This window comes from Phymastichus coffea, unplaced genomic scaffold (genome assembly GCF_024137745.1).
Source record: "Phymastichus coffea isolate CEN01 unplaced genomic scaffold, Cenicafe_Pcof_1.1 PCOF00009, whole genome shotgun sequence".
Taxonomy (NCBI): Eukaryota; Metazoa; Arthropoda; class Insecta; order Hymenoptera; family Eulophidae; genus Phymastichus; species Phymastichus coffea.
In genome coordinates this window covers 1,550,465-1,574,300 of record NW_026706820.1, presented here as the reverse complement: position 1 = coordinate 1,574,300, position 23,836 = coordinate 1,550,465, and the positions used below count along the sequence as shown (strand labels likewise).

The 23,836-nt window shown below is 38.0% G+C and overlaps 1 protein-coding gene across 5 annotated transcripts in view; it reads right to left on the bottom strand.

Annotated features, from left to right (window-relative positions):
* The window catches only part of LOC131671062 (endophilin-A), a 1,254,901-nt gene that overhangs the window by 475,093 nt on the left and 755,972 nt on the right, over positions 1-23,836 (bottom strand). For all 5 annotated transcript variants that reach the window (XM_058947219.1, XM_058947193.1, XM_058947229.1 and 2 more), the window contains 2 exons: positions 12,749-12,834; positions 12,576-12,679 (listed from right to left, as the gene is read on the bottom strand). In XM_058947219.1, coding sequence (XP_058803202.1) covers positions 12,576-12,679; positions 12,749-12,834 — 190 coding nt within the window. The remainder of the gene's footprint in view (positions 1-12,575; positions 12,680-12,748; positions 12,835-23,836) is intronic.

Here is a 23,836-nt window from a genome sequence, read left to right as displayed (position 1 = left end):
GTTTTCTCCGGGTCAGGTCTGACGCCGTCCCGGTTCACTAACACGCCCAAATACCGTACTTCCGTCTTGCAAAAGGCACTTTTTTCCAAGTTCACGGAAATCCCAGCGCTCCTTAAGGCCTCTAATACTCGTTTGAGGTGTTCTTTGTGTTCCTCAAACGTAGCCGACACTACGATGATATCATCGAGGTACGCAAAGGCAAAGGTGGCCATCTCCGGACCTATTACTGAGTCGATGGCTCGTTGAAAGGTGGCCCCGGCGTAGGATAAGCCGAAAGGCATCCTGACAAACTGGAAGTGGCCCATCCCTGGCACCGTGAAGGCCGTCAATGGTCGACTCTCCTCTTTCAAGTTGATCTGGTGGTAGGCCGAGTTGAGGTCCAACGTCGAGATAAACCTTGCGTTTCTCAATCGCCGCAGTATGTCTTGCATAAAGGGGATCGGATAGGCATCGGGCTCTGTTACTGCGTTCACTTGACGCATATCTACGCAAAATCGCCACGAACCGTCCGACTTCCTGACCATCACTACAGGGCTGGACCATCCACTCTTGGACGGCTCGATCACCCCCGCGATCAACATTTCCTTCACCAGTCGGTGCATTTCTTGTTCTACCTTTGGTGATACTGGGTAATACCTTTGCTTGATTGGTTTAGTATCCCCGACGTTAATCACATGTTCTGCGCCGGTGATACAACCCAGAACTTTTCGGTCCGGCATTATCTTCGAGACCATTTCTCTAATTTCCTCGCGCTGGGCATCCGTTGCTTCCGCGGATCGTTTTACCATCATCCTTAGAGTTCTTCTCTGCTTCCCTTGATAGGGTCTTGCCGACTGTCAAGTTCATTTTTGTCTTGATTTCATCGTCCGTCAGCAGTCTGTATAGCGGATGGCTGTCCAGGTCCGCTGCATCTTCAAGAGTTTTGCATTCTTCGGATATAAATGACTGGCGCAGATCTGCTCTTCTAATTGGGTCTGTTGTCTTGTCAACTGCCCTTGTCTGGTCGAAATCTGCCTCGGAGTAATTGCCGAGTAGCCACTTCTGCAATCTGTTAGCTTGCGCGGCTCTGTCGCCGTCGCTTCGCAGCTCTAGTTCGGATAGCGTCTCTTTTAGACGTTTGTCATCGAACTCGCTTACCCATGTTTGTATTTCGTCCTCCGTGGTGTCCAAGTCGAATAACAGCGTTTGATTTGTTGACTTAGCCATTGTTTACGCACGCTCGTTTTGTTTAAACAGTGGCTAGTCCCCAAGAGCGTGAGTACGAGTGTTTGTATTTTTTTGAAAAATCTAATTAAAAAAAACAAACGGTCTTATTGCCACCGGTTTTATTTTGATTTTATCTAGCCGTACGAAATTGTTGGCTCTATCCCGCGAGGTTGTTTTGGCGCGCCCTTACTACGCAAAAATAAAAACAGTAATCCTACCTATCAGCTCTGCTAACTGTTTGTTAGCAAAGCTGTGTTAATTTTTGTTGGGCGCGCCCTCTTCGCTATTGTTCGTCGCTTCTTAGCAGTAGGTTTAATTGAGGCGTTTTGGAGACGAAAGAAAGAAAACAAAATATAGAGATTTGCTATATGCAATCAAAACAAAATTTATAGAAAAAAAGTTATTACTTTTTAATTCGTTTTCTTAATGTAGCCTGAAAAAAAAACGTAAGTAGCCCTGTACTTCTTAAAGTCAAATCTGTAAATGGGCACTTGTTGACTATTTGTGCGCGCGGCAGTATTTACGTTTCGCCTGTCGCGCGCGGCTTTTGTCTCACCGACTGCTGTTTGTCTCTGGCCTTGGCTATCACGTTGTTAGTATTACTCTCGGCCTTACATGAGTTTTACAAAATTCAAAATGCCTAGGCCAGAGTATACGCGACGAACAACGCTTCGCCTACCTCGCGGTGTTTACCACTCGCACTCACGTGTACACGTATCGGTCGCCGCGGCTCTCTCTCTCAGAATCAAAACACAGCTAGAAAACACGCGCGCCCTTGACGCTCTCGTAGGAGGCCTTGTACTCCTGTGCCCAGTCACTTTAAGTTGGGCGCCACTGTAACGGTTGTGATTTATCCGAGAGAATAAATCGGTATCCGTTAACAAAAATCAGTCACCGTCGCTTCCACGTTGCGAAGCTAACCGCCGCTCCGTCGAAGGAGGACTTACCTCCCGGCTGTTGTGTCGGCTGCTTCGTCGAATGCGGGCTCGGCGTACTGCTCACGCAGGGAAGTCGGTGGGTTCGGGTGGCTGAGTAGAGGAGGTACGTGCGCTTCTGCCCACGTCAATAAGCAAAGCGGCCGATCAACTACATACATCCTTTATTCACTTGACATTTGATACACGTTTCATGAAGAAAAAGGCCGAGAGCTTTTCCGAATGACGCACTGCTCAGTCGCGCATTTACAACGCGCGATGTCTTGCCGTAAGAGAGAGAGATATATACGAATTTACTCTCGCGCGCCTAATTTAACGTGATCCTTTCGTACTTCATTACGTACCGGAGAAGTTACTCACTTCTCTCCGCTGTAGTTCCACGGAAAATTTAGCTGCCGATCTTCAGTTGCCGAGCTCACGTGATGGTTCTCGTTGCCCGGGAGGCGTTTCCTCCTCTTGGTCCTCTCGACACTCCTCAAATCCTGTGTCACCTGGGCGACGACACTCACTCTTGGCGTACTTGCTTCGGTATTGCTATTCGATTCCACTTTTTCCTTTATCGTCTAATGAGCAGTGATCTTCCTTTGTATCCTTCCGTTCGGCAAGCCGGTTCACACGTGAGCCCTTCTCCTCACTACCCCCACCCCTCACCGTCCTCTCTCTCTACTCTCCGCTCGCGCACGGTTTTTCTGCGCAGCTGGCCCGCGCATGGCACGCGCTGGCCCTATATTCAGCGGATTTTTCCCTGTAACGAGCCGGCTCGTTACAAAATAGAGATACGGTGAAAATTGTACTTTAAAGACAAATTCGAGGGGATGTTTTCACTCCTTTAAAACATTTATCACTATATAAAATAATGTTCATCTCTTGTTTTTCTAAAATTTTATAATCGACCAAAATTCCATTAAAATCTACGGCGCTTTACTCGAATAAGAATGAAAATCTTCTATGGGTAGTTTACCCCCTATACCGTATAAAAACAAAAAAAGCCGAAACACGTTAACTTTAATTTTTAATGTCCTTTAGGACATTATAAGTTTCGTTAACCTTAGATTAAATTTATATTTGTCCGAGACAAGAATTCAAGACAAAAATAATTTTCGCCCTCTTGAAAAATAACGGATGCCACCTCTGCGAATCTTGGTGTGCTGTATGATATTGTTATTCAGAAACAAACATTAACCAATTATTTTCAGAAAGAAGTCTTGTATAGAAAAGGAGATACACTGAAAAAACGGTTTTTGAGGTCGAACTTTGGGGTAGTTGTCGTCCCTTTAATCGTTTATTAAAACATAAAAAAAAACATGTCGCTAGATCTATCTATATTGAAACAGCGGTGTAGAATGACTCGACTTTATAAATCGATATCTCGGGTTCGCGTTGAAAATATCATATGCACCGATTCGAATGTTATTTCTTTGTTGATTCTGATTAAATCGAAATAGAAAACTCGTATCCGAGTAAAACGAGTATTACCATCGACTTTAGTGTTAACCAATAAATACCACGAGAAGATAGTTGATCGGGTTTAACTCAAGCTAGATGTAAAAAATAATTTCTTAAACTTTAGAAACATTATTATTTTATAACTTTCATCTTATATTGAATATCTCTTAAAAAATAAAAAGTACACAAATTTGTCATCTGTTATATATTGTTTTCTGAAATCAAATAGTTGACATCTTAATCCAATTGAACATATATGGGTAGACGATTGCGCAGTAGGCAGAAACAGCCAAGAAATCTTGAGGAACTAGGGCTAGCTATAAATGAGATGGTCAAGACGTAATAAGAGCTTGCATTAATATGCCTGCAAGATTAGTTGAGATTATTAGATGCTAAGGTCTAAAGCTATTAAATTCTTTCTCTACAATTATTAGTGATTGGCCCTTTTAAGCCCCCCCCCTACACACTTACATACACATGCACATGCATAGACACAAATACATTTAGTATTCTATTCTTATCTAACTGAAAAGTTATTGATTGGATTGCTGCAAATACTTATACTGCAGAGTGGGCTATTAATTTATCAGCCATAAGTGTTCTACGCAGAGTCATCAACTGCAGTTTCTCTAAGACAAACTGTAGATTGTTGTCTACTCTTTTCCACCAACCGGCTACAGAATATAGAATCTTTGAAAGTAGGAAGCCATTGCCACGTCTCTTTGTCAAGACAAAAATCAAATGTAATCGAGCAATTGCTGAATGTTTCAAATTAATATAAATTTATTATTATGCGTTGATATCGTACTGATATGCAGTGATTAAGCACCGAATGTGTCATGTCTTATGACGTATTTTTGCCTAATTTTAACCACTTATATCGCACATAAAATTCCAAAATTTAAATTCTTAAAGAAACCAAATTTAGTATACATTCGCAAGAAATCAAGGAACGCTCGCCACAAGTGAATGCACTGTGAAACTGTAACGACATTTGCATCTTTACTAATCGTTTTGGGTGGGCAAGTGAGGCGCTCTCGCTCAAAGCAATTATTATTAGCAAGGAATTATTATCATATACAACACACAAAAGAAACGGAAAGAAAAATAAACTAAAACTACTCGTGCTTACAATATATTAACAATCAATCGAACGTGTCGCTCGGCAGGTAATCGCTTTGGCGACAAATCGACTTAACCTAATTACGCTAAGCGATACCGCTCGGGAAAAGATGGCCTCGACGGATCGCTATCTTACATCAATACGCTGGCCGTGTAATTATCAGCACGTAGCCGACGCACTATTGCCTTGCCACGTGCTTAACTTTTACACACACACGCCGTACCGCCAAAGAGAGAGGGAGAGAAAAAATAAAAATGGCCTTGACCTTTACTGTGCTGGACATTGGGGAGGCCTGGCTGCGTTCTGCGGATGCTGGCCGTCGCTGGGTCAATTTCTAGTCGACTTCTTACCCGGGAATATTCCTCGCAGAAGTGTTGGTATAGGGCACTGGTATTTGGCGTGCTTCTCCTCGTCTCTGTAGCTTTCGAAAATTTAGCTCCTTGCTTCTTGGAGTGGCGTACTGTACTCTACTCACTCTACTCTACTAACTATGCTCTACTGACCGTGCTCTACTAACCGGACGCTTCACCGCAATCGACAGCTTCCTTGGACTTTTTTCTTTTCCCTACTTGACCTACTTATTAAGCAGTGCGCTAATTGGTTACGCGTCGCGCCCCTGCCTAAATCTATGTGGAGCACGCACGCCCGTCTCTTTCTCTCTCTCTCTTTCTAACACCTAACGTCGTCCACTCCATCGGCTTCGGGCTGGTTCGGCCTCTCTCGATGATCTCCGTCGGCTGAAAACAAAGACCATGCATTAGGCGCATTCTAAATCCGCCCAACGCTGGTCACTAAGCCCCGCCGAGAGAAGGGAAAGAGGAAAAGTACTGAGCGAGTGCAAGCGCAACGCTCGCTCTCGTCACATCTCTTTCCAATGCCAAAGTTCGCACCTGCGAATGACCTAACTAGCAACCAACGTCAGACGCTAATAATTAAATTTACTTATTACCTTAAATATAACTTAAATATACTTAAACTTAGGTTAGTAACAACCAAATTAAACCAAGGGCTAACGTTAATCGTTTTAAACCAGCAAGTCTAATCAATTCGAAATACCCGGCCCGTTATCGTAGAGAACCGATTAACCCGGTGCCCCATGATCGCAACAAACCAAAACTTAAATTGTACTAAAAAAACTTACCATTATTGCTGCCGCTTCTTCGACTCTAAATACCAGAGCCTGAGTGCTCGAAGCTCTTCTGCCGTGGGTGAAGAGGCACTTACTCCCGAGAGCCTATGACCGGCAACCTCAGCCGCCTCGGGTTCAGTCACCCTGGCGTCACGATCAACCGACAGGCTTGCGGATACCGGCACCTGCATCGTCTACGGTGTGAGCTCAACCCGCATTGTGCTGGCCGCACTGGATTCGGTTCGACCCTCCCTCGCGGCTAATGTCTTACGTGCAAGCTTTTCTCGGTACCTCTTTCCACACCGGTGTTCGGATTTCTTCGTTTTCGGCTTCCCGACAGAAGACTCGGGACTGGCCATCTCCGGCCCCGTCCCAGAATCCCTTGACTCCAGCTCCACGATTTCCACCTGTGAAGCCTGGAGTCCTCCGGATCACTAGGGCGTTCCGGAGCCCTTTCCTCATATTCTACCCTCCCGCGCGCCTGATCTGCCTCAAAGGCATCACGACAGCGCAGGCACTTGTAGACAAGGACGTCGAGTCATCTACAATTCCGGCATACCGGACGCGAAAGAGGCAAGTTCCTGCAGGCCGACCTTGGATGTAACCCCGTTCTGCAATTAAAGCAGCGGAACGAGGGCATGTCCAACTCCGGGTCCAAGGAAATCGGAGCCAGGCTTTGCAGAAAATTACCCCGTAGCAAATGAAACTCAGTCTGGTCCACCTAGCACGGTGACGCGGAGAGCGAGGCTGAGCTCTCCACCGGGGAAGACGGGACAGATCTTACTGGCCTAAGGACTGGCCGTTCCGGCGCCACCAACTCCACTCTTCGTGGGATCAGTGGCACCAAAACCTCCCTCCTCCTGCAGTCCCCTCTCATCTTCCCGGCAGCGACATCCGTAACCATTCCCGTGGTCCGTCCCCTGTCGGCCGCCGAAGGAACTGGTGGCTGGAGGATGCCTGTTGCCTTAACAGTAGCTCCCTTCGCCACCCTAGGTGCCGTAGACGTCCGACGGAAGGACGGCCTCTCGAAATTACATGCGGATAGATTGAAACGGATTGAGCACTTCCTCCTAAATGCATTTTGTCGAGCCTAAGCCTCCTTTTCTCTCTCATCCTCCAGATATCTTGTTGGAGGATACTGCGCGAGCCCGCTCCTGCGGACGAATTGATACGCGGGATATGAACTTAGCTGTGCGAGCGGCTTATAGGGAAGACGAGCGTAGACATGCTGCGGCGGAGCTACTCGAGGTAGCTCCCGAGCCGGCATCGTTTTTTCCTCGGAGTCACTTGAACTCAGCACCACCTCCAAAATACCATTGGTGGCATCTCGCATCGAAGAACTTCTATTCTCTTTCCCTATTGGGACCCATGCTCTACAGCTTCGATTCGCCGCCGTACCCGCGAGATATCCACCCACAGCAGCTCAAGAACCCGGCGATCTCTGATCCCGGTTATCGCTTAAAGCAATCGGAAAGAGGAAGGAAAAAGGTCGGGAAATTAAATGATATCGCGCTTCAGAAAACCATTAAATCATTTTATCGAAGTATATTGACACAAACTATATACGAGGTCTGTCCGGAAAGTATCGGGCCTACGTTTATATCTTCACGCCATAGTGTTCGAGCGACCTCTACCGGACAGAAACGTCAACAGTAAAGCCTCACGAATCTATTTGTTACTTACTGACACCTGCCGGACGTATAGTTCATGCGCAGCGTGTCTTTGTTTATAGTGCCTTTTTCACGTTCGTCGTATTTTGATATTGTCAAAAATGACTGAAAAACAAGATCAATGAAATTGCATCAAGTTTTGCTTTCAACTCGGAAAAACAAGTTCGGAAACTATTGAAATGATGCAAAAGGCCTTCGGAAGCGAGTGTATGAGCAAAACACGAAGAAAAGAGTGGTATAAACGGTTTAAGGATGGTCGCACTTCTGTCGATAGTGATTCTCGTTCCGACCGACCTTCGACGACAAAAACCGCAGATATTGGGCGGGTGCGACTTGCAATCGAACAAGATCGTCGTATGACTGTGCGAGAACTAGAAGAAGACCTTGGGATACCAAAAACTATCATTTCAGAAACTTCAACCGAAAATTTAGGAATGAAACGCGTGTGTGCGAAATTCATCCCAAAATTCCACACAGTAGAGCAGAAGAACATTCACTTAGAAATCGCTCTGGACAATCTGGAAATGGTCAATAATGATGATAATGTGCTTAGAAAAGTTATTACAGCTGATAAATCATGGGTTTATGGTTATGATCCTGAAACAAAACAACAATCTTCACAATGGAAGCATTCTGAATCGCCAAGACCAAAAAAAGCACGTCAAAGTCGGAGCAATGTTAAGTCAATGTTGATTGTTTTTTTCGATTGTGAAGGTGTTGTACATCACGAATATGCACCAAGAGATCAGACAATACATAAAGAATACTACGTTCAAATTTTGAAACATTTGCGTGATTCAGTAAGAAGAAAACGGCCGCACTTTTGGGAAATGCACCAGCACATTCATCTAATCTTGTGCAGCAGTTTTTGAGCAAACACAATATTGCATTGCTTCGATAACCTCCATACAGTCTCGACATAGCCCCTTGTGACTTTTGGCTGTTTCCAAAACTAAAAAAACCACTCAAAGGACACCGATTCGATGACAAAACAACGGTTGAAAACAATGCGACGAGTGTACTTAAGGCTATCCCTTAAAGTGAGTTCCGGAACTATTTTGAAAAGTGGGAACATCCACGGAACCGTGTTATTCAATCAAATGGGGATTACTTTGAAGGATGCCACCCACCAGATGATAAAGAATAACGCTAGCACGAAAATTTAAAGGTAGGCCCGATACTTTCCGGGCAGACCTCGTATTCCTCACAGAGCTGTTGGTAAAGGGCACTGGTATTTAGCGTGCTTCTCCTCGTCTCTGTAGCTTTCGAAAATTTAGCTCCTTGTTCCTTGGGGTGGCTGTACTCTACTCATTGTGCTTTAGTCACTGTGCTCTACTGACCGTGCTCTATTAACTGCACGCTTCACCGCAATCGACAGCTTCCTTAGACATTTTTCTTTTCCCCACTTGACCTACTTATGAGGCGGCGCGCGACTTAAGCGCTAATTGGTTACACATCGCGCGCCTGCCTAAAGCTGCGTGGGACACGCAGCCCCCCTCTCTCTTTCTAACACCTAGCGTCGTCCACTTCAGCGGCTTCGGACCGGCTCGTCCTCGCTCGGCGATCTCCGTCGGCTGAAGACAAAGACCATGCATTAGGTGCATTCGAAATGCGCCCAACGCTGGCCACTATGCCCCGCCGAAAGAGGGGAAAGAGGAAAAATACTGAGCGAGAGCAAGCGCTACGCTCGATCTCATCACAAAACAAATATCGTATTAAACGAATTGCGATATAGCACGTGAATACTACTTAAATTACAAATATCGAAAATGATTGATGAAATACAAAAGCTATAAAAGACCTTGCATACGCTTTTACAGCTTAGTTTGTAAGAGTTTAAGTCGAATACTATACCTCAGACCTTCGTACCTTTCGACAATTCGGTGTATTGTTACTATTATCGTTATAACGATTTTGCACAGAGTAAAATATATATATTTAACGATAATTTTATAAATCAAAAAGTATCTGTAATCAATATTTAAAAGTGAGAAGTAAAAATAAAAGTGATTAAAATCCGTTCAGTATCCGACTCTAATTTCAAATACTTTCACATCACAAGAATTCATCACCAGGTAAAGTAACAATTATATTAAATTATTTATTCGAAAATGTAGATATATGAAAATATACATAAAATGAGCCTAAACTACTAGACTCTTATTGGAATGTCATGAATGTTTGGGTAAATGTTAGGTAGCTGACGCCTAAAACGTAATGCAGTATCGAAATGGAAAATACTTTTATCAGCCTATTGGACGGCATAAGATCGGTGAATCAGCCAAGTATGATTGCAACTTTTTTGATGTTGCATAATATCAATACATATACACGCTATTATTTCAAAAGATTATCTGCTACACTTTTATATTTTTATCAGAATCAAGCGTAAACATGCAAATGATTAAACAATTAGATAGTGAGGAAAAAAGGAACAGATAAAACTGGATGGTTACAGCATGTTCGTGATTAATCATTAGCCATAGTCGTTGAATGGAAAATACTGCATGCCATGTATATGTTTTAGTAACACTTGCAATAATTTACAATACGGTTAATTGAGCGATTTTGACAATACTTAAATATTTTCGAACCTTATTTCATTGAAATATGGAATCAACACAATAAACTTATTTTATTTATCATGGCGTTTAATACACTTATCTTTCTATTTTACACAGAAAGGTTCATAGATCACTTGTCGAAATCCATGCTTACGAGGCAATATTCATAGGCAATAGATCATTTACGAGGAATGTTAGAAAATGTAGATTTCATGACATGACGAAGAATATGGCTCCGGCAAGATGATGTACCAGCACACTTTGCAAGACTAGTATGTTAATTTTTGAATGAAAATTATAATAAAAGATGGATCAGAGGTCCAGTTAACTGACCTCCTAATTCACTAGATATGATATCTCTAAATATTTATTTATAGGTCTTCGTAAAATATGCTATTTTTAGGGAACAACCAACAACTAGGGCGAATATGACAAATCATGTCAATCAAACTTTTGCAGCAATTCCTAAAGAGCCTTTGCTAAGAACGGTTCAGCACTTTGAAAGACGTTTAAATTTATGTCTTGAAACAAATGTAGATAATTTTGAACATTTGTTGTAAACAAGCACCCCGAATGCGAGAGGCAAGGGACTCGCGTGAAACAAGCACCCCGAAGGAAACAGTCCTTACTACGTTCACGTCGTTGTTTCTGGGAACACTGATAGTAAGATTAGGGACAATAATAAAATAATATTTTCCGCTCTTTCAGAATCCAGCGTCAATAGTAGGGGTTCTTATTAAAAAAAATCAGTTTGACCTTCAAATGACCTTGAAAACTTACCTCAAGGTCAATCAGAGCCATTGACTTATAAGCTCACTTAAATTTTACTCACGTACAATCCTGGAAAGCTTAAAGAAACTGATTTTTATGCAATTTTTTCAGTATTTAACTTTGATTTGACCTTGATATGACTTCCTAAAATTCACTTAAAATCATTTTAGACAGAAAATTTCCTGCTCTTTTAGAATCTGGTATCAAATCGTGATTGTTGGTATCAAATCATGATTGTCCTCCGATGGTGCAGTCAGCCCTCGTCGCACAATTCCATCGGGCTCGCGTCATTACCCTCGTCTCCTTTTCTAGCGGATAGTGATTGTCACTTGCTCGTGAAACTGACTCAAACGCTCAAGGAGAGAACAACCAGGCCTACACACTCGGTTGCGCAGAGAGGATGAACAGCCTCAATATTCCGGAAAGACCTGAACTCGCAATCTTCGGATTCCGTTTAAAAAGAGAAGCGCAAGACTCCTCCTTTTCTTTTGATCCATCATCCAAGACCAATCATACTTTGGCGATTAAGAGGGCGGTCAGACTAGATCGGTTACCTGTCCGAGAGGCCAGCAGCCGACCCCTTTTTTTATATGACTTATCCTTTTATTACTTCGCGTCGGTCCTAAAGTAATTTGGATTCTCCCCATGTGCTGAAAATGGACATCTGTTCTTAACGACAAGGAAAAACAGATGTGCCACAGTAGGCATGCGCCAGACGAGAAGTATTATAAATTATCGTGTGCCTCAGTACGGTCGCTTTTGCTAAGCCCCTTACAGTCATAAAGTAGACCATTAATGCGCCGAGACATCTTCGCCACGTGTACACTCTCCGTTTTTTTCTCACCATGCTGGAGCGCAAATAGTGCGAACAATGATCTTGAAAATAGATCCTAAAGAATGAAAAATAAATATATCTGAACGTAGAATTTCCCGCTGTTGCTAAATCTGCAGTACAACAGTCTATTGTACGAAATTGAATAAGCTCCATTGAATGTGACGTGATGAAAACTAACGGAGGTCATATTTAGTTTCAGAGGGTCAAAATGTAAAATTAACTAATTAGAGTTTTTGTTCAGATTTTTGCTCAGATCAGTTCAGATCACAATTTATGGTCCTGTGGAATTCTTGTGAACCATCATTATTACATCAAAAAAATTTTAAATTGCCACATAGCACTGAAATTATACTTGCTGCTAGCAATTATATAATTATTTAAGTCTTCTCACTATCCAAAATTTTGAACAATAAATATTTGATTCAGATTGAAAGATAACCAACTATCAGGAAGCCTTCGATGGTATGGCATAATATGCTATGTCACGACGGTCTTGGTGATAGAGTATTGTAATATTAAACATGCGCACAGGTATACATCAAATTCTGCCTAATCTCTCAACCAAATCATGGAAGAAATGGTAGCTGAAAGAAAGCCACATAAAAATATTAGTTAGATTTAAGGATGTACGAGTATCAACCACAATCGAAACTAAAAGCAGAGATCTGAGCCTCAACATAACTTCAATTTTCAGTATGTTTTCAGCTCAACGTAACCTCAACTCTGCGCAGTCTCAGTATAGCTCACATAATCTGATATTCATGTGATCTATGGTTATTCTAGTATATCTACAATTATCTCAAACAATCTTAAAAATAATAAACTAATTCATATACAGAAATATAGTAGATACGTAGATATATTATACGTGCATAATAAATTAGCCGTGTACTAACTTTTGACTCAATGTTTCACATACTACGTTAAGAATTTCTGTGCATTGTTGATGATATTCTAAAAGAGCCTCGCTGAATGTAGCAAGCTGTGCCACTTGTTCAATCTATATCAAAAATCAAATTTTTATTACAAATTTCTAGTAACTCATATGTTGAAATAATATTAAACTTACATCATTTTCCAATAAATTAAACATTCCCATTTGTGCGAGGTGAAGGCTTTCGGCAAATTTTTCTTCAGCTTGGCGTACTTCATCATCTAAAAATGTATAAATGTTAGTATATTTTTCTTAATACTACAAAACATGACAGATTTTATACTTGTAAACTAATATCATTAACATTGAAACATAGTAATTATCAATGAGAAATTATGTATTTTTATTACTAAAGAAATGATAACGATAATGAGTAATATATAAGATCCATCGAGTATCACGGTAGCAATCTGTGGCCCAAATATCGGAGACATATTTATACAATAGCTCAAATCCAAAATGTTCTAGATGGATTACACATTGTTAGGGATGACTGTTGATATTTATTGCAACGAGATAGGAAACTAATAAATTAATTGCATGCCACTGTAGCTATTTTCAAATAATGTTTCTTTTTTTTTTAGCGAAAAAGATAAAATATTATTTCAGGCAGAAAGAAATTGTCTGGACTAGGAGAAGCGGTTATGTAGGGCTGAGAAAGAAATGGGCTTATAAGTTCATGTACAACGATGAAATATTTTTCCGTTGACCATTGGCCGAATTACATGTGTTTTGACACGCTAAAGTTTTTCTTCACGTCGAGTGTGCTTAAGGATGCTCCCTAGGAAATAGAATTAACGGTTGTAATTCAATGAAACCTGGCAAAAAGTTAGATAATTATGTAAAGAAAGCTTGTTTCAATTTTTGCAAATTGGGAATATCTATGAGGCGAGATATCAGTAATTATAGGTGTACGTTTCGTTACATAAGCTCTTACGGAAAATATCAATGTTCCTCTACTTTATTAATTGTATCTTAGTAATTGATGATTGGAATTTGATAAAATTATAACAAAAGAGAGAAAATAATATAAGCTTTATTTACCATGTTTTAAAAATTCAGTGGAGTACCTACGAAAGACGTATATAAACAGTAAACATTTAAAATGATGTATTTTATTATGAATAATGGATGCTTTAACAACGTCGAGACGTACGAGGTGTGATCAAAAAGTAAGGTGAATGTTGAAATTTAGCGGGCTACGTCCGTTCGATCTTCGACTTTTTTATTTTGTTAAGTCGGTACACTCGTCTAGAACATACGTTCCAAATTTCAGCTTTGTAGTATGTTTGGTTTGTTTGTGAGAGGCATCAAGGTTAGAAGTGTTTTGCGTGCTCCACGATTTGCTGCTGTCTAAAAACATGGATCAAAGAGTTTGTATTAAATTTTGTGTGAAAAATGGAATCAAATGTTCCAAAACACTTGAAATGCTGAAAGTGGCATACGGTGAGTCTACTTTAAGCCAAAAAAATGTTTACAAGTGGTATAAACTCTTCCAAAAAGGCCGAGAAGACACCGACGACGAACCTCGTTCTGGACGCCCCAGCACATCAACAACTGATGAGAATGTTGAAGAAGTGAAGAAAATAGTGTTGGGAAATCGTCGAATTACCATTAGAGAAATTGCTGATGATATTGGCATCTTATTTGGTTCATGCCAATCAATTTTGACGAGTGTTTTAGACATAAGACGTGTGTCAGCGAAGTTTGTTCCGAAATTGAGCGAAAGAAACGTCGCATGAGCATCGCCCAAGAGCTACTGAATGACGTCAACGATGATCCAGATTTACTCAACAGGGTTATAACAGGTGACGAAACATGAGTATACGGTTATGACGTCGAGACTAAGACTCAATCGTCCCAGTGGAGGCATTCTGGATCACCAAGACCAAAAAAAGCACGCCAAGTTCGATCAAATGTAAACTTTTTGCTTACAGTTTTCTTTGACTGCAGGAGCGTGGTGCATCATGAGTTCTTGCCACAGGGTAGAACAGTAAATAAGGAATATTACCTGCAAGTTATGCGCAATTTGCGCGAAGCAATCTGCCAGAAACGTCCGAATTTGTGGAAAAATAAAAATTGACTTTTGCACCATGATAACGCCCCTGCTCACACATCGTTGCTTGTGCACGAATTTTTGGCTAAAACCAACACAGTAACGATGCCACAGGCACCGTATTCCCCAGATCTGGCCCCCTGTGACTTCTTCTTGTTCCCAAAACTGAAGAGGCCCATGAAAGGACGGCGTTTTGCCACGATTGAGGAGATAAAGACGGCATCGAAGGATGAACTAAACAAGATCACAAAAAATGATTTTTTGAAATGCTTTGAGGATTGGAAAAAGCGTTGGCACAAGTGCATTATATCCGAGGGGGATTACTTTGAAGGAGATAAAATAAAAATTGATGAATAAATAAATATTTTTTGAGAAAAATAAAAATTCACCTTACTTTTTGATCACACCTCGTAGGTTGTATAGCACGATGTGTCCGTTCGTAAGCAGCACATGTATGAACGGCGCATCATTCGAAATACTTACTAATCTGTAAATTTTGAATGCTGATTCACATCACATTTACTGATTTGAATCTTATATTATAAAATATTTCATTAAATATTTATCATAGAATTTAAACAAAAAATAAGTAGACAAACATATATATCTTTATTTACGTATAAAAGAACATTTTATTATTAAATATTTCACATGTCACATAATAATACAGAGAAGGACTACTAATAAAAATGTAAATGTAATATTTTGTAATATTTTTTTTTTGGCATTGTATTGCACTTCTTAAGTATAGTATTATTTAAATGTTATATTATAAAGTAATATTTTTATTAATACAAAATAAACATAAAAGCTTTAACATTTTCATAGTTATATTCAATTTACTGTCTAATCTAATATATTTATTAATTTATTGATATTTGGATATTATATAGTTATACAGTTTTTCGGTAACTTTTTTACTTTTGGTTACACGAATTCTGCCAGTTTTGTCATTGCCGAATAAACATGAAAGTTTTTGCATGCATCAATAATCATATTTAAACTTATATCTGCTGTAATAAATTTTTTTCTTATATTTACCGACGTAGCGTCTTTTAGTACATCCAATGTTTTTAACAACGACGTACACTTTTGTGAAAGCTTAACATTTTCTTTTGCTATATTCCAAAGTAAACAAGATTGAATAAGCTGTTTATGGCTTATTTTTAATTTTTCTATAATTTGAGAAAGCATGTAGACATCACCAAGATCATCATGCGCATTGAAACCTTCTATTTGAAGATGTTGAGCAACATATTCTAATTTGTTTTGTCCTTGTTTTTTAAAACCAGTAACTATTTTAATATCAGATATTATGTCTACAAATCCGTAAATTATTGATGAAAAATATTTATCCGTGTATGTTTTTTCAATAGCTTTCATTAATCTCGGATAATCAAAAGAATAATTATGAGCAGCCAATACACATTTTGTATTAAATAAACCTAAAAACTTATATACACTAATTAATCCCTCTTGTAAATTAACATAGATACTGACTTTCCATGTAACTGCAAATTATTATTACTAAGCCTCAGTCCATGTGTTTGACTTGATTTATCTGAGATTTTTTTGGTAGGCCTTATATATATAGAAAATTCATATTCTTTATGTTTCCATGCTATCTGAAGAATATCAGCGTCGCCAGAAAGACCTCCTGTCTCTGAATAAAAAAAAATAACAATTGGCTCGGCGTTTTCATCTATAAATGCTACTTTAATACCATCAAATGGAGAAGTCAACAAAGTTATATTTGATTCGTACGTTGGGTCTTCGTTCGATTCTTTTTTATTGCGAGGATCACTTTTTTTTTGTTTTGAAAATAATCTACGCCATTTATATTTTGACGTAGTGATTTTCCTGTATCTGCGACTACGTTTTTTGGGCCCTCGTTCACTGCCCAGTCATATAGAGAGGGCCTATTGAATTTGATCTCAGAAAAGTGGTTCCGTATAATTAGGAATTCAGTTTGACTTGTTAAACCAAGACTTTTCCCACAGGGTATACGTATCCAGCCATCCTGGAAATATGTTCCGTCCGTACGGACTACCCCAATTTCACTAAATTTGCTACTCTACTGGACAATATCTTGGTTTTATATATCTAGATTATCATAACTTTATATATTTCTTACATTTTAAGCTTTCAACTGTATTCCATTTTATATATACATAAATTCAGAATTTTATTGTATATATAAAATCATATTATTGAATTAGCACATTAATTCTTAATATTATTTCACAAAAAGAGTCCATATGATTGGAAATAAAAAATTCAAACTACGGATATTCCATCAATTCATATCACTTCATATTACTTTGAAAAATTGTATATTACTATGATTCTAATTAATACAAAAAACAAGTAGTTTGAAAAATATTAATAGTATCAAATAAATAATGTTCATCGCAAACATGGCAAATAACTCATTTTTTTTTCATATTAAATCATTGACTGCATATTAGTATGAGAAATTGTCCATATTCTCAAGGTACTAATAACAAAAAGTAATCTGATTGTACTTATAATTTTATTAGTTCATATCAATTCAATGGTAAAGAAAGTATATTGTTTCATCATATAGAATGTGAGGATAGTTGATCCATTAAATAAAAGGGAATTTTTCAAGTAAATTTAAAAAATCAATTGTGAGCTGCTATCGTTATTATTAATTATACTACTATTTTTTTTCAAGTAAATTTGAAAAATAATTTGTAAGTTGCTACCATTTTTTATTATTTATACTACTATTTTGTACGGTCATTATAAATGATAACAATATTTAACTAAAACTCACTTAATTTCTTAATTAATGTTTTAATGTTTATAATCAAATGGCAAATCATAATAACTCATGTTTAAAATTATTTTCATATTAAAATCTTTGACTGCATATTAATTTGAGAAATTTTCCATATTCTCAAGGTTCTAATTACAAAAAGTAATCAGAATGTACTTATAATTTTATTAATTCATATCAATTCAGTGGTAAAGAAAGTATATTGTTTCATCATATAGAATGTGAGGATAGTTGATCCATTAAATTAAAATGTAAGGGAATTTTTCAAGTAAATTTAAGAAATAATTTGAGAGCTACTATCGTTATTATTATTTATACTACTATTTTTTTTCAAGTAAATTTGAAAAATAATTTCTAAGCTGCTACCATTATTATTATTTATATTAATATTTTGTACAGTCATTATAAATGATAACAATATTTAACTAAAACCTCCTTAATTTCTAATTTAATGTTTATAATCAAATGGCAAATATACCTCAATAAATGTCGATCACCGAAAAAAAAGGGAAGCTCTTTCTATTTGTGGGATTGGAAAAAAACAAAACATAAAAGTATAGGATATAATAGTTAAAGATAAATACTGTAAAATAAAAATTTACATATTATCTTTATTATAGTAAGTTAGACTATAGTAACTATTGAGTTATGAATTGTTTAGATTTGTTACCGTATAATATTTAGATGTATTACATACCATTTTCACACCATTACAATATAAGGAAAAAAAAACAGTCAAAAATATAATAAAAAATCAAATCTGATCGTCAAAATATATGCAAGCTTATATTTATTTTTTTATTATTCTATAGCCTATAATGTTTCTTGATATGAAAATTAGTTATAATATAATTAAAAATATATCGATACCCTAAATTTTACTTCAATATTATTATTTTAACATTTCTCTTTGAGATTTTTACATGTACAATGAATGAAAAAAACGTTATTATACAAAATTGATTGTATATATGCAAATTTTACCTTAACATTGTATACATAATAAATTATAATTTATCGAAATTCAACATGCATTCCAACAAGTAAAAAAATAAATCCTGAGAAAATGAAATAACATTGAACAAATACATGTTTCATCAATAAAAAATATAATGATAAAAGGAATGTCAGAACGAGGGCCCTATGCGAAAAGTAAAACGTTTCGCTTTTGCGATTTTTATTTGATGTGTCCGTGTATCTCATAGTTTTTTTACCGGGAGATAAATTACAATTTTTGTTCAAATCAACAATACTTTTTTCTCCGTCATTTTTATTGTTTACAGCTAAACTCACACGAATATTGTACGAGTTGGTCATTCCATAAAGTCGGGATTTCGGAGCTTTGCTAGCAACTATTGCATTGAAGCTTTCATTAGGGTTGCTAGAAACTCCCGCAGAAAATCCACTAGCTTTATTTGCCAATGAATTAAATATATTAGTCAAAGTTTCGTATAAACGTGGATCAAAGAAACCTTGTCCAATAACAGAATGCTCGTATGAGTCTCGATTATCTGCATCATACCTGCACCATCCTCTGCAGTTGTCGTAGTTATTAAAGCAGTGATTTGGAATATTTTTAATAGCTTGTTCTAATGCTAATTTATTCCCTGCATTCTGTGATACACAGTACTTAAAACATCTGTCAAGATATTTGATACTTTTAGAATTTAATTCTTTATAGCTTTTTATAATCTTGTTGTGACAGTGGGCCATATGATTACAATTTTCAAATTTCAAAGGAATAATTTTTTCCTAGTATTAAGACCAACGGCAGGGTTGAAACCGTTTCCCATGAGCTGTGGGAACCGAGTAAAGTGTCGCAGGGAAATTTTCCTTGATAATCTCCAAACGGCAATAAAATCTATAGTCCAAATTTATGTAAGCGTGCATTCTTTTTTTTATTATGCTCTTCCGCCTTTCACACCCTCGCACTTACATACGAAATGCATGCAGCCTCCGAAAACGTGGACGCCGAGATGCCGATAAGAGAAGACGGCCATAAAATCGCGTCTGCATCCTGTTCACTACTAACGAATTTTTCCCTTTCCAACTAGAAAGCAGAAAATAGGAAAATACAAAAAAATACGTTATTTTTAATGATTATAATGTTACCGAAAAAACTTTTATTATAACAAATTAATCTACACAGCGTAGCGTGCGAGATAATAAGCATCGCTCTATTTTTATAAAATTTTATTATTACATATATATTCATAATTATATTTTGCGGCAAATTTAATTATAATATTGATTGTTAATATTATGTAGCGTATAAGTTATGTATTGGTCGATTATATTTGTTCCAACTTCAGTTAATTAATAATTACAAAATTTAAAACTAATCTTGGCTGCGGATGATACTCGAAGAGTCCTCTCACGAGCTAAGGCGTGTACCCTTGCGTCCGCGACCCCGATTTTCTCCACGCCCCCGCTTCAATCAGGGCCCGAAAATCCAGCGAGGAAAATCAGAAGAAACATACGGACCAATTAACAAATCATTGCCTGCTCCACTCCTCCCGAAACCGAGAGGCTACGAGAGGGACTCATCACTCAACCACTCATTTGATATAAAAAGGGCTGCACAAGACCTAAAGTGCAGTTGTTGTCGTTGGAGTTAGTCTTTGGAGTTGCAGTTGTTGCAGTTGCAGTTGTTGTAGTGAGTGTAAGAGAGAGGTTGAATACCAGTGCTGAAGGAAGCATAGGAATCAACACCAAGAAGTCAGATCCCAAACAAGAGTCAAGCCAAGAAGTGCATCAAGTAGCCAAGCAGACAAGAAGTGAATTAAAAATCCAAGCAGCCAAAAAGCTCAAGAAGTGGAAAATATAAAATCAACCAATACAAAATTAGGACTCGCAAGTTTAAAAGTGTCAAACTTCAATAAAAAGAGTAAGCAAATAAAATTTTTAATTTTTTTAGTAACTTATCTATCATTCCTCTCTCTTAGAAATAGCTCGTAATTCAAAAATTCTTTCCTTTCCCGTATTTTGAGGCTATTTTTGATAGGCTCCAAATACAATTTATAATAGGAAAACCGGGTTCTACTATTGATAGGACCCAGGATACTTCGCGCTCTCGGATTACAACTATCGATTGGAATTCAAGAGCAGAAATATTAGTGACACAGTCCCCCTTGGTTTTATTAATTTTCGATTAGTGATCCCGCTAGTTATGCGAAAAATCGCAAACTAGCAACAACAGAACCCTGAGACTGCGCCAAGCCTCAGGTGCACCTGAGATGTATCGTTGCCACGACGTCATATTGTACAATTCAGATACAAGCCCTTTGCCTTAGTGGTTAATATCATCGTGTTTGACGATTTTATGTTCTACTGAATTTCGAGTGGCAGCAATAGCACTCGAGTCATTATCGCCCACGAATATACTAATTTCCACATTGCATTTTTTGAAAATTGTATTAGAACCAACAAGCATGGCAGCAGCTTTAGGCTCCATTGCCTTTGCACTGCCTTCGAAATTTAATTTGCAATCATGGTCACTTTTTGAGTGGCCACGATCACACATAAGGCACTTCCGATTTAGAATAACTTGTGATATAATTTTGGTGAGAAAGGTCATATGAAGCCTCCTGTTCCAGATAGGCTGTCATAGCTCCTTCCAGAGCCTTTAGTTGTCCACCCCATGTCGAATGAAGCGGCAATACTTTGGCTGCAGTTGAAGTATCAGGGAAAATAAAATCATTCTGTAAATTCTCTGGTCTGAAAAGAGGAGGTTCAAAAAACGTGTAACATCTTTCAATCTTTCAATAAGTAGTATTTTATTAGTAGTATTATTACAATAAGTAGTATTTTATTTATAGATTTGAAATTGATAAAAAATATTGCATAATTTCTTATATAAAATATACAAAGTTATTTAAAAAGACCATTCACATTTTGTCTATTATTAAAAAAAAAATTTATTATGAAAGGAATTATTTTTTTTATAAAATTGAATATTAGCAATCTTTAAAAAAACATTTATTTTTTTCTCATAATTCATAATTTATGTATTCTTTCATACATATATTTACAATTTAAAAATGAAAGACATTACAAATGACTGTCTATCAATAAGTATAAAATATAAATAAACAGTATTTTGTACATAATATAAGTAAATAGCATTTTGTAAATTATTAAAAAAAGAGTTATTATGAAATGAATATTAAAAACCTGTTAAATATCATTAATTTTTCTCAAATTCATAAGTTATGGATTCATTCATACATACATTTACAATTTAAAAATGAAAGACATTATAAAGACTGTCTATCAATAATCATATAATATAAATAAACAGCAGTATATACAATTTTAAAATGCTTCATTTACCTGTTTTATATACAATTCAATTTTGACAATGTAATAGTCATTACAATTTCTTAGCTAGTAATAAATTATGCAATAACAATAATTTATCTAATGCATTTCAAATTTAAAATGCTGTAAAAAAAATTTCGTTATTTTTATAAATTATCTAAAAATGCATTATAATTAACTTGTTTCTAAGTGATTTGCTTCTTTTTTGTAGAATTAGTAGTAACAATTTTGATTAAAAATAATTAATTTTTTGAAAAATTGTTACTAGGTAATTATAAAAAGTTTAATATAAATTTCAATGAGCTTATTATTTCCATATCAAATCAACTCACAATAACTTTTTCAGATCTTCTGAATTTTCAATCGTCAGCTGCCTTTCTTCTTGTGTAGCTTTCGTTCAGCTCTCTGTAACCATGCTTCCAATGATAGGTCCAATTTCTTCTTGATGTGTCTTAAAAGTGTTCCAGTTCATTGGTGATATATTCAATGAGGATAAAATTGTATTTAGATGAGTGTAGCCCATACCTCCATTTAAAACACCTACGTAAAAAATTATTATTTTTATTACTTTTTTTTTTTTTTTCTTTTTTTTTTTACAAGGAGTTGAGGAATCCTTTTTGCGTATTCCCCTTAGTCTTGATATGTAAGGAGGTATGTGGGACTCCCCAAAAAAAGACAGGCCTACCCACTAAACCGCCATCTCCTTGTTGTCTTTCCCTCAGCCAGGGACTATGTTGATATTACTTCTGACTGGGGGTTCTGTCAGTATTCGTTCGTTCGTATCGTTTCACCGTGCGTCGTTACGTCGCGTCAATCCGTCTGCTCAGTCGAGCGTCGCTAGCAGCATAATGGGTCGCGCCGCATGGTAGTGTCTGTCTAGTTCCAGGAAAGAATCAATCACCTTTTGGATCGCTCCAATCGTCGACCGTCCCCTCCTGAAGCCGAATTGCAAATCTGAGAGACCCCCTCCGGCCTGTATCGCGTCCGTCAGTCTCGGTCTGAGTAATGGTTCAAAGAGTTTACTAGTAGTGTCAAGTAAACTCAACGGTCGGTAGGCCGAAGGAGTGCCAGGGTCGCCCTTACCTTTTGGAATAAGAACGAGCCTCGCCTCCTTCCACTGATCGCTGAACGTTCCTGTCGTCAAGCACGTATTGTACAGGTCGAGAAATAAGTATCTCCGGCCGTAGACGAGCAACGAGCCGGAGGATCTCGGATGGTACTCCGTCCGGTCCCGGTGCCTTACCCATCTTCATCTCATTCGTTGCTCTGATGAGCTCCTCAGCGGCAAAAGCGAGGGGCATTTGTGCGTCCACGTCATCCATCACGTTTGTCCTAATCGGGTGCGACGGAAACAATCCGTCAACAATCCGTCCTGCTGTTTCGTCAACTTTAAGTTCCGGTGAGACTTGGGCCCCTAGTTTCCCGGTTACAATCTTGTAGCCGGTTCCCCAGGGATCCTCGTTCATCTCCTCGCAGAGCTTCCTCCAGCATCGCGTCTTGCTGTCCCGTATTGCTTTCGTCAGCGTCTTCCGTGCTGTTTTGTATATGGCTTGGAGGTTTTCCCTTTCGGATCCGCCCCCTGCCCTTGTCATTCGTCGCCGATTTGCCAGGCATATCTTGCGTAGCTCGGCTATTTCGTCCGTCCACCAGTATTGTGGCCGTCTTTTTTGTATCTGTCGTCGTTTCGTCATTGTGCTGGTGCACAAGTTGTTTATTAATTTCGCCGTCTCGTCTGTCAGTCTTTCCGTTCTTCGCCGGCCCGTTAGCTCAGGAGGAATCTTCGACCCCGGGGCTGATGCCGCCATCAACTCCTCCGAAAATTTTTGTCGGTCAAGTTTGTTAAGGTTCCACCGCGGGGGATTATTATTATTATTATTATTATTATTATTATTATTAATATATTAATGATTATTATTTATATAATTACCAATGGTTGCTTTCGTATTACAGTCAAAGTGCACTTTTTGGTGCGATCGTTCAGCTACAATGTGTTGTTTGTCAGAGTAAACTTCGTTGATGCTCTGGCAATTACGACACAAAACAT